Source organism: Protomyctophum parallelum (genome assembly GCF_964188405.1).
Source record: "Protomyctophum parallelum genome assembly, chromosome: 7".
NCBI lineage: Eukaryota > Metazoa > Chordata > Actinopteri > Myctophiformes > Myctophidae > Protomyctophum > Protomyctophum parallelum.
Window position 1 is genome coordinate 34463916 of NC_139705.1, and position 12128 is coordinate 34476043.

The following is a 12128-nucleotide window of genomic DNA, read 5'->3' on the forward strand; positions in this document are numbered from 1 at the left end:
AACTGATGGGAAGAGAAAGGGTATGTGTTCACTGCAAAAAGAAGCAGGCTTATAGAGGCGTGTGAGATAATAACCTCCATTTTGTGCCAAAAACTCCCGCAAAGACCAACTGTCCTTACATATATAATACATATTATTAACAGTGAGTAATATTTATTTATGTCAGTTACTATACGATACGTTTATAGTGTACCGTCCTTTCTCATGCCAACTAAAGACCCTTACAAGTTTGAGCATGAGCCATGAAGCTTATTGACTGTGACTCTATAAACTAGTCTTCCTCAGAAAGACTTCAAAAACAAGCAGCGGCTGGGCTGCATTTCCACAGTGAGAGTTGTTTTCACTCCTTTGTTGGCGACAAAAGTATTCCGTCGGCTCCAAAGTGCTCACCAGGGCTCAAGATTTTGGTTGAAGGGGCCAAGCTGTGCCAAACTGTGTAGATAAATACGGCTTTAAGGGAGACTTAGGGCGAGCCCAGAATCTCAATGAAGCCATATATTTTGTGTTTGTGTGGGACAGCGGGGGCAGGTCTATGGCAGTAAAATGAGCATGTTGTGCTTCAGAAGTCTCTCAGGACCGAGGAAGAGGCCTGGCAGCCTGTGACAGCTCACCAGAGGAGGCCCATCGCCTTGGAAACCAGACTTGACAATGACTAGGCCTTTGATTGACATGTCAAAAGAGAAAAAGAAACCATATGTGCTTATGCAACTTCTCACATTTAATTATGACTGTCATTAATAGTATAGTATATCTGGGGGCTGTTTATTCAAGTTTATTCAAGCACAAGTTGTTTTGTAGCATAATTCCTGTGCACTCCAGTTTCGGAGGGGGGGCAAGCGCTTCTGAAAAGATGTTTTTCTCTCCTGTAACAACTGACTGAGCATGTAATCTGTTGTGCAACCTTAAGTAATTGTTGCGGCCATTCTCTCTCCCCGCAGGGGGTCTTGAGATTTGTGCCAGAGAGGTTGAGTGAGTTGACGGCTGGTAAACACAGCCGCAAGCAGAGACCGTAATTAGAGCAACGGTCAGACCGTTGCCAACACCAAGGCCAATGGCTTTTACATGTCAACTCGTGTAAGGCTTACTTCCACTGGACGCCTGGATTGTTAACTATTTGTCTTTTAAACACTGAGACAAGTGACACTTATTGGTCAATGAGAGCAGAGTAAACTAAATGAATGAGCCATAGAGCTGAAGGGTTCAGTTAAGAGATTTATTCAGGTCATTATTACACATGGTTTGAATTAAATATCTTCCCTAAAATGTTGCACAAAGAACTGGCACTGCAGTGCAAACATAGACCTACAAATAAACGTGCTTTGATATGAATCATTCCCATCTCGTTTGAGTACCACTGACCAATGGAAACTGGGATCCAGACATGATGCGTACCGTATGTGACAACTGGAACGGAGGTTCAAAATATTAACAAATCTTCATATAAAAACTCTTTGTAAAATAAAAAACAGATCCTTGGGATAAATATTACAGTGCATAAAAGACATGCAGTCAACATAAAAGGGTAAAACATAACATTGTATGCTAATTTGTGTCTACTCTACCACCATTTTAAAGTAATCATATCATCTTGTTGGAATAACATGCCTCGGTGATCGAGTTAATGGAAATATTGGCAGCTTGGTCAAATTACAAGGTATTCACTACACAAAGAGTAGGGACAATTAAAATACCTGCATTCTAGGAATGATTTTATCCTATTTCTGCAGCAAAAACATGGGACAAGCCCTCTCGCTTTTAGTTAAAAACAAACAAAGCCATCAATATGATCTTTAATATGATACAATGTTTTTTTCAAAATATTGCTAGCACTTGGCTGTGCTACTGATGTTCAAGTACTGAATGAACAGAAAATACCAATCTAGATTTAAAATGAATTAAACGTATAGCATATTATATAAAAAAACTGGTTTCATTTTAAATTCAGTGGTCTAATAATCTCTTCTGTTACTGTTAATGACTATTCAAACAAGAATAAGTCACGATGAACTTAAAAACAGGCATATAAAAACTGGGGAACTAAATACATTCTAGCAATTATTGAACATTTGGTGCAAACGGAAAACAGTGTTAAAACGGATACTTTTATAATAGTTGCTCTCCGCTACTATACCTATAGTTTTGAGAGACTTTCTGTGCGACATTGGTTTAGTTAAAAATGATTTCTTTTGTGAGCATATTCATCTTTTATCATATAAGAAGAACCAATTCAGCAGGACAGTTTTCTGGAACATGTAGAAATATTCTGGGTGCTGTAAACCAGTTTCAGCAACAGGCTTAAAGCACTTTCTACTTGTGAACAAACTGGATGGAATTTCAAATGAGTGTCTTTTTTTTGTCAGCGTCTCTCACGCTCAGTTCCAAGACAATCTGTCAGTTCTTAGAGCTTGAGCATGAAAAAGACTTCGTTGTTTTCGGGGTCTGGGGAGGACTGGGGCTGTCGGGGGGACAGAGATCCCACGGGGACCAGCTGACTCAGCAGGTCCAGGCTAGAGCAGGGGCTACGGGCCACGCAACATGCCCCCTCTGGGTTCCCTCGCTCCTCAATGGGGCTGGCGCTACCGCTGCTGCTAATGCTACCGCCAACGCTTGTGTTCCTGCCCTGGGCCAGGCCCTGCAGCCTCTGCCTCTCTTGAGCCTGCTTGGCTCTGTTAGCAATGTAGCGCACTCTGCTTTGGCTCCGCGAGGACGTCCGCCGCAGCGGGGGCTCATCCATGACGACCACCTCATCCCGGGGCTCCGTGTGCGTCGTCCTAGGGGAAAAGTCGCTGGCCGTCAAGGGCTCCACATCTGTCAACCTCCGTAGCTGCTCTGTGAGGTCGCTGGGCGGACGCGACTTGTGCGGGCTGCCCCGGCGTAGCTGCTCTCGGGTGGGCCTGACGATGAAGCTGCGGCTGATGCTGCGGTACTTGCTGTCGAAGTTGCAGGCGATGTCGTCCGACGTCAGGTCCCCCAGGCTTTTGGACATGGAGGAGGTGGAGGGGGCCACAGGGGCCACGGGAGGCCTCCTGGATAAGGACGTGGCGGCGGAGGACTGCTTCAGCCCCTCCATGTAGAGCCGGCTCCAGGTGTGTCTCCGCTGTGCCGTTCTGCTGGGCGAGTCCAGGGCGTCTTCCCGCGGCACGCCCAGAGGCCGGCTCTGCAGCTCGTCCTCCGGAGGGTCCCCCTGCCGGAGGTTGGGGTTGGACTTGCTCTTGCTGACCGTCCGCGGGGCGTCGTAGGAAACTATGGCTGAACGAGGGCGGTTCACCCACGGTGATTCGGAGGTCCCGCTCATGGGCAGGCTGGTGAGGCTCTTCCGGACCAGGTTGGGCAGGGAGAGGTCGATGACGGTGTCGTTGGACGAGATGCTAGAGGACGATGACACGCTGTCTCTGTGGCTGCCCGGCTCCAGCTTGCTCCACAGGCGGTCGTTCATCGTGGCGTCGGTGCACACCTCCGGCACCGCCGACTCGCCGTGTGCGGCCGACGCCGCCTGGACCTGTCCCTCGCTTTTGGTCCTCCGTACGGGCACATGAAGTGGCATCGGGGTGTTGAAGAGCGCTCGCCTGACGGGCGTTCTCTGAGTGATGGCGGCAACGGGGGGTTGAGTGGGAAGTGCCGGGGCAGGAGGCTGGGAGGACACTGCTTTAAACTCTACTTTATCCATGTTTTGGTCCGTCTGAGTCTGCTGGGCTTGCTTTGGGTTTGGCGCGTGCTCCGTGGACGATGGAGGGCCGTTGCTGACCCAGGGATCTTGGCTACACGGTGTCCGGACAGTTTTAGAGGCCGGCCCCTGAGGGGGAAGAATGGCCACAGGTAATGAAGGGGATTTCTTAGGCTCTCCCCTCACTTTGACAGGACTGGCCGCCGGCCCATTTGCGGGTGCAGTTAGTGGGGAGGTTGCGGTGGTGATTATTGCTGTGGATGGTGAGTGCAATGTTACTAATGGGGGGTGAGGTGAGGACAGGTCTTCTGGCGGGGTGGAGACGGAGTGTACAAGACGTCGGTCCCTGGTTTCTTCAGTGATCGGTGCGAGTAGTGGAAGAGGGGGAGCAAGTCTCCGCACTGTGGGACAGTCTGCAGAAAGAAAGAGGGGGAAAAAAGCAAGGGATGTTAAAAAAAAGTCAAATCCCCAGATGGCAAGAATGTGTTTTGTGCAAAATAGACGAATATAGGATATGTGATACTGTACGAAATACACAAAAGCATTTATTGTTGCTTTTTTACAACCGGAAAATAGTCTGATAACATGGTATTATTTTCTCTTTAGCTTGCTCTTCCTATAACTGCGTCAGGTACGTTTTGTGCATTACTAATATTTACTATGTGGTTCAGCAACACAGAGGCCAAACATTAATCACAGCATCTCTACAGGGACCATCCCTGTGTGGCTCTGTGCCTTTGTCACTGCTCCCCTATGCACCAATGAGAAAGGACAAGCCAAAGTGAACACTGATTTTATCTCACATTAGTGCAGGTGTGTAGAGTAGCAGACATCTGGGGGAAATGTGGATACTGAATCCCGTCTGTCCACAGTAAAAACCATATAACTCAAGAGAATAAAAAAAATCACACCCGTGTGAAGTGAGGGGCGCTCTTATAGTACATCATCATGCATCATCTCATACTGGCCAATCAGAATGCCTGTTGCCACACATTTACATCATATTTGGCAGACATTTGACCTAATTGAATATGAGACGTGTGGGGATAAGATGACGTAAATGTTCCCTTCATTGTCAATGGCATTTAGTTTGTGGGGCTAGGGCCCCTCAAAAATAGGCCCTTACAGTTATGTTCCAATGAGTGAACCGAGTGTGTATGTCTGTATGTATGTCTGAGTACAAGGCCTCAACAGCTGCAATACCGCTGGGTGTCTTAAAGTGGCACTGTTGAGCAGCCTAAACTTTAGGCAGCTCAACAGTGCCACTTTAGGTCACCCTTTAGGCCCCAAAGGGCCATTCACACTGAGCACTATAACTACAACTGCAGCCAGCCAGCAGAGTTGTTGAGCAGCCTGCACCGCTCTGTTCACACAGGTGTGATTTTTTTTTTTACACTCTGTGTGAATGAACACTCTGGATTTTAGTGGGTAACAGAGCAGGGTGGTGAGATGAGGGTGATGAGATCATGCAGGCAGACAAAAGAACGGTGAAGGGCGGCGCGTCATTCATACATTCATATCCGGAAAAATAGCACATCTACAATCTCAGAGCTTGTATATCTGCTATTTCTGGCGAATGACACCATAATAGTGCAGATAGGATTCATTCAAGGGTTCTGTTTACCTGGCTCTGGTCATCCCCTCAATTCTGCACTAGGAACAGAGCGAGCGTGCAAAAGGGACAGAAGGAAAGAGGAAAGTTTAGCGCCATCGGAACAGAGGGAGAGAGGAACAAAGGAACAAAGGAGAGAGGAGAAGAGAGCACTACACAGAGAGAAAGAAAGCATGTTCATAAAGAGAATCCCCAAATCCAATTCTAAAGTTACCCAACACGGCTTTGTCTAAAAGTAACTGCATTTTACTTCATCATTCACATTGAAAAAAGAACAGCCTGGTTTGTAGCTGTCAGAAGAACAGCTGCAGAAAGAAAAGACACATTTTTACAATACTTGGACTGACTTGAATGTTCCAGGTTTCCAGGTGTTCTAGGAAATGCAGGGCGGGAACATTACTGAATCCAGGAGATTGATGACTTAGATTTTTTGTTATATATATATATTTTTTTAGAGTGATAGTGCCACCAGTTATAAACTTACCATTACTTTCATCTGTCAAGCATGAGAGTGGATTTAATATAGGAATTTGCAAGGCAAGAAAATAAGCAAAACACAGTGAGTTGACTTTTGTTTTTCAAGTGTAAGGCAGCATCATGACTCAGTAGAAGTTAGGTATTGGTAATACTTGGATTAATAAGATGCAGAAACTACTGGATGGTAATAACGTTTTGCTAAAATCATCAGGTCTAGGTTGACAACGTATGAGTTATTCAGGGAGTAGCCTATTAAAGTAAACTGTTAAACTAGGGATGCTGGTCAATTCTACAAAACCTATGGGTTTAGGGGGTCTAACTGGCGGGTTATGCGCTGAATTCAAAGCCCACTATGGCTACTACAGGTAATGGGGAACAGCTGAGGAATGCTCACGCCTAATTTATACTTTGTTGCAGCGGTGTCATGTGCAGAAAATGGATGATCTTTCAGCTCTCAGCATGTCGCATGCGACACGTTGTGAGCTTGTAGATCAGCTATTTTCGCCATGTGACATCGGCGAGTGCCAGAGTATAAATGAAGTGCGAGTTGGTTCCATCTTACCAGCAAAGATCATGGGGGACTTAGAGCGCAGCTCGTCCATTTTCTGGGCAAACAGGGCGTTCATCTCCCGCTGCAGAGTGCCCACGGCCCTCTTGCGGCTGTCCAGGACAGAGCATGGCAGCATGGGGGGAGACTCCCACCCGCTCAGGCTCTCGCAGCTGCTGGTGTCACTGAGTGAAAGGCCGTCCGTGACCGGGTCGGGGGCTAAGCCGCAAGCGGCGCCGTAGCTGGGGGGCGGAGCATGCCGCGGAAGGAGACTACTCCTGCATTGAGGAGTGAGAGTCGGCGACGGCGTGGCGGTGTTACTGGCGAAGCGACGGCGAGGCACGCTGCAGGAGCGGGCGTTCCTCTCTGACGGGTCGGGGCGGGGGCGGTCGTGGTGGGGCCCCAGGGTCTGCCGGGCTTTCGGTGTGGGTGAGGGGATGGGCTGGAAGAGAGCTTGGGGCGAGTGACGGAAGTGGGTCTCTGGCTCGGGCTTGAGCTGGGGCGGGGGCTGCTGGGGCTGGGGTTTGGCTAGAATGGGCTCTGGCTGAACCTGCTTGTTGGTGAAAGAGACGCTGGCTTTTCTCTCCTGTATCTCGTGTTCTCCCGTCTTGTGCCCCTGCCTTCCCTCGGCCTGGCGTTTCCTTCCAGTCTCGGGACTCCCCTCGGAGCCGACCCCGCACGTCATGCAATCGGAAGACATTCCTACACTGCCTGAGCTTTTAAACGCCACACGGGCAAACACCCCCTGCTTCATGATGGGCAAATGTTGGAAGCGGGGCCGGTTGGCCCGTTTCAGAGGCTCACTGTTGGGACATCGAGGATGGAAGCGCGGCATCTTACCTTTTCCCTCCTCAGGGTGGAGAGCCTGATTAGTGTCCACCCCGTTATGGCGGTGTGGCGGCGGTGGGGGCTGGTGGGAGGTGGTGGCAGCAGCGGCCCTTTCCTGGTCCTTGGACTCCCGGTCCTCACTAGCCCCCTCCGAGCTGTAGTCTTTGGTGTCGATGGCGATCTCGGGGAGGCCCTTCTGGACTTTGGGCTGACCCTTGGTGGGCGCGCTGGCTGTACGGCGCAGGAGGTGGGCGCCGAACGGATGCTTACGGCTGTGCAGTGCAGCAGCATGGCTGTCGAGGGAAGCTTGCTTTGGGTTTCTGTGAAACAGCCCTTTTATGCCGCTGGCCGCCTTGGCCTATCAACGAGACAGAGAACACCAATGAATACTGAGACATACCAACAGACTGAAGAGCAATGGATACTGAGATATACCAACATACTGAACAGCAATGGTCATTTATATACAGAAGGGGAAACATTGATTTTGAAAAAAGTGCCATAATGTGAGTGACTTTGTCCAAACATTATTGCAGAAATACATTAACAGGACAGGACATGCTCAAACTGGATACAAATCACCCCAAATTGATCCAAGCGCTGTTATCTGCAGTAGCAATACATCAGATGATGCTCCATATAGCATGACATCTAATCAATGCTACTTGTTATGCTCTGTGGCAAGCTTTCGGAAATCCAAAGTAGCGGTGAAAGCAGTTGCAAGTAAACCAAGAGGTAGCTAGCGTAATGAAATGAACTAAATACAATACTTTTAATAAACATTATGAGCATCAGACTATGTTGGCCTCTAGAACAAACTTCAATATCATGAAGGGAAAGATGCGTAGGCTATTTCTAGCATCAGAATGTGTATACAAGATACAACCTCATCTTCTCATAAAGATTTCACTGTTACAAGTCAATGTTGGACTATGTGGACTTGTGTGTGTAGAGATATTCCGTGACAGTTGAAATAGGGTGGTATAACACTAATGTCAAGGAATTGTGGTGACAACGAGTGAGCACAGTGAAGGCGTGAATGCTGGGGGATCGAAGAACATTAGGGACGATGATAATGATGTCCACCAGACACTCACTTTGACAGCCAGTCAGGCAAATGACAGAGGGCAAACAATAGCACTTCTACCACTGCAATACTGTACAATATAGTCTGGAAATGATCCAGATGCTTCTCCAGCTATACGTGGAGATGTGTTTTAATGCTGGATCATGAAGCGTGACTTGGGAATCTTTGTCACTGACCATATTTGTTTGGCTGGCTTTGCTCTTGGTTCATACTTGAGTAACGTGAATGCTATTCTGAAGGCAAACTTTGCTTTGCTTTGGGTTTTTGTTTTGTTTTGGAAGCCTGTTTTGGTTCACTTAACATCCTATGCATGTGCAAGGCTTTAAAACATGTACACTATCAGAAGGAAATGAACACTGGGGTTTTTACAGTGAGAATTGGGGTTGCAGAGATACAGACATTGAGAAAAGGTTGAGAATCACTACCCCGGTATGAAGTAAGAGTGGAATGGCCACCTTGTGAATATGGTCAAACTGCTTGATAGCAAAATAAATATGAGCTTTCCTATAAGCATGTACTTCACAGCAACCCAATGTCATTTGTCAAAATGATGTACATAGAAGTAGATCCAAGCTGACCTGACTATCAAAGACTGTAACTGTATTCTGTAGTGATTTATGTGACTCTTTACTCTGTGCGTTCATTCAACAAAACACCAGACAGTGAAGACAGAGACACAAAGAAGACAAGAAATACAAAAAACAAGAAAGCAGGCCTTTGGTTGAGAGAATAAGAATAGGCTAAATTCATTTAGCGCAACACTGAACACTGCCTCAATAGAACTCTGCATAACACTAGCATTGCTATTCTGGTGGCGACATTTGGTGAGAATAGCAGATCTACAAGTTTACAATGTGTCACGCTGCAACTTGTTGCAAGCTTGTAAATCAGCTATTTTTGCCAAAGATATTTAGTGTGGCCCATGGTAAAACGGTGAACTACGTATAGGGATTACGTGGTTAAACAAGACAGAATTTGTCTAACATGCTGAGCACAGTTGTTATTAGAACTAATCAAAATGCTGTATTCTAATGTACCTCAAAATAAGAGAACAATAGAAGGGGTAATGAACTATCTTCTGCTATTTTAACAACTTTCAACCCTATTTTGGGCATGTCAATATGGGCAAAAAAAGATTTTCAATAACAACGAAAATAGGAGCGTTACGATATGTTGTGCAATCGAAGCCCTCTCCTCTTGCAACAATCTACCGACAGACTCTACACTACCAAAAGTTCTCTCCACTTTCCTCTTCCTAGGGACCAAAAAAGTTACAAAATAAACGAGAAAAAAAGATGATTAACGGCAGGGCAAGAGGTGTCCTCAAAGGCACTGGAATTGTATACCCCTGCAGTGCAGCGTGCTGGAAAAAGGGGGGAAAAAAATCCACTCTGCAAAAAATAGACAAAAGTCACTGTAGCTCGCCAGTATCATTCCCTGACCAGGCCCCACCCCCAACAACAATCTCTCTCACTCGCTCTTTTTCTCATCCTCTGTAAAGGCCTTGATTGGTGCAGGTTAGTGACATTGGATCTACTTTGGGAGGGTCAATGAAGATGCGGGCGAGTCATGTTCGCAACTCATGTGATGCATGAGTTGACCTTTTTTGTTTTGTTTGTTTGTTTCTCCCGCCCAATGATTGCGGCCGGTCCACGCAAGGGTAAAAGGGGTCACATCACTGGAGTGAAGTGGGTGAGAGGGGTGGGTAAAACGAAGGGAGAGGGGTGGGGCATGTGCTGCATGCAAGATGCTGATTGGGTCTCACTACACCTGAGTTCTGAGTGGGAGAGCTTCAGGGCTCTAAATGCCTCTAAATGCAGCGATTGGACAAAAGGGGGTCCACTGAAATCACAAACAGACAAGAGAAGGAGAGATCAGAGAGGACGGGGAGTGAGAGAGAGAGAGAGAGAGAGAGAGAGAGAGAGAGAGAGAGAGAGAGAGAGAGAGAGAGAGAAAAAGAGAGGTGGGAGGGGCGACAAGATAAGAGATATAACACAGGAAGCACACACAGTAACATGAACAACAACGCGGCCGTCTATAGTGCTACGGCTGACCAAGGTCAACTGCATCGACACAATTAGTAGGAAGTCTTTGTCGCATTTATTACAACGTAAAATAGCAGATATTTCATTATTTAGCATGTATTAGGGATGGTTATGGAGAAATGCCTCCATATAGGCGGCTACAGGTCTGTCCTGAATGGCTGTTTTGTTGATTTAATAATGACATTATCCATACATTTGTGTGTGTGTGTGTGTGTGTGTGTGTGTGTGTGTGTGTGTGTGTGTGTGTGTGTGTGTGTGTGTGTGTGTGTGTGTGTGTGTGTGTGTGTGTGTGTGTGTGTAATGTGTGTGTGTGTGTGTGTGTGTGTGTGTGTGTGTGTGTGTGTGTGTGTGTGTGTGTGTGTGTGTGTGTGTGTGTGTGTGCCATAATTCATTTCTGAGATGTGCATGCTTCCCCTTCTGGATCTTATCTCAAAATCTTTACCATGCCTGGAAAATCCCATCCTTTCCCAGCTTTTTTATTTCCTTAGGTGTGTTAGCTGTGTTTTACCATTTGTTTGTGTTTTTAATGAATCTTAAACATACCTTTACCTATACTCTTGAGTTTCATCATCAGTCCTATGGAGTTCTAATCTTTTTAAAGTGAGTAAACAAAGTCATTCCAGGTCGGCGATGCAACATTGGAGCTTGCTGAATAGGAGCAGGATTGTATGGGTTGTTGTTGTTAGTAGGAGTCAGCTAGCCTCCGTGGTCGTACCTACCTTACCAGTGATGTCATTCACAGCTATATGAACAAAGATGGACGCCTCCTCCATACCTTCCAAGTACACGTGGCGGTAACCTGCAACGCAAACACAGCAGCAGCAACTGTCAACAACAACACTACGCAGAAGACACAGACATCAAACAGGCAGAAACATAACACCTGCGTCCGCATTCCGAGAAAGCGGTCGAGGTCCAGAGCATTGTCTATGAAGAGGAGTGACCGCTGCCTTCTCCGCTGGAGGTGGAGCCAGCAAAAAGTGCTATGGTAAAGTTGAGAAAATTATACTCTGCTGGGTATGGGACAGACGACAGAGTAAGATACCAGTAAACTATCATTCCATTTAGGGATCTCCCGATCACGCTTTTTTGCTCCAGATCCGATTCCGATCATTTGCCGATACCTATTTTTCCCGATCCGATATTTATATTTTTATAGAACACTTATGACATATCACAATAGTACAATATACAAAACCACAGATGATATCCAGTCTAATCATTTTATAATGATATGGATATAATATTTAGTGATGTCCCAATCACGTTTGTTTTGCTCCCGATCCGATCATTTGTAAATGCCGTTACATCAACCTTTTGAACGATGTCTGAAACTAAAGCCTCGTCTGAATCTAAAGTCATGTGAGGTGAGCAGATGGTGACACTCAAGGGTCCAGAGGAAGAAGGCGGTCTGGGGGTCAGGCGAGGTGTCTTACCTGTTAGCATGCTGTTGAAGGCGATAGTGCGTTGGCCAATGAAGTCCTGGCCAATGGGGTCATGGTCCCACACCAGAAAACGCACCAGGGCCAGCTCTGGCATGTGGAGCGTGAACACCAGGGTCTCTTCCCACATGGGGTTGAACCCTGAGGAGAGACCGAGGGACGGACAGAACAGAAAGAAAGATGGAGGTGGACGGAAGAATGGATAGATGGCAGACAGGGAGATGAGGGTGGAGGGGGTGGGGCGGAGGGGGTGGATCGGGTAAAAAAAAAAAAAAAAAAAAAAAAAAGGAGGAGACAGTAGACAGTACAAAGATAGAGGTGAGAGCAGTTTGAGAGAGAAGTGTGGTGAAGAACAAAAAAACAGGAATCGAGGAGAGAATGAATTAGCACAACAAAGAGCCGTGGTGAGAAGATTGAGAGGCAGAC

General features: G+C 46.8%; 1 protein-coding gene across 1 annotated transcript in view; it reads right to left on the reverse strand.

Moving 5' to 3' along the window:
• Positions 1–1226: 1226 nt before the first annotated feature.
• The window catches only part of plch2a (phospholipase C, eta 2a), a 179428-nt gene continuing 168526 nt past the window's right edge, over positions 1227–12128 (reverse strand). Inside the window, exons 21-24 of the mRNA XM_083769300.1 lie at positions 11697–11843; positions 10980–11059; positions 7141–7486; positions 1227–4077 (exon numbers count right to left, since the gene is read on the reverse strand). Of these exons, the coding sequence (XP_083625426.1) occupies positions 2399–4077; positions 7141–7486; positions 10980–11059; positions 11697–11843 (2252 nt within the window). The 3' untranslated portion in view covers positions 1227–2398. The remainder of the gene's footprint in view (positions 4078–7140; positions 7487–10979; positions 11060–11696; positions 11844–12128) is intronic.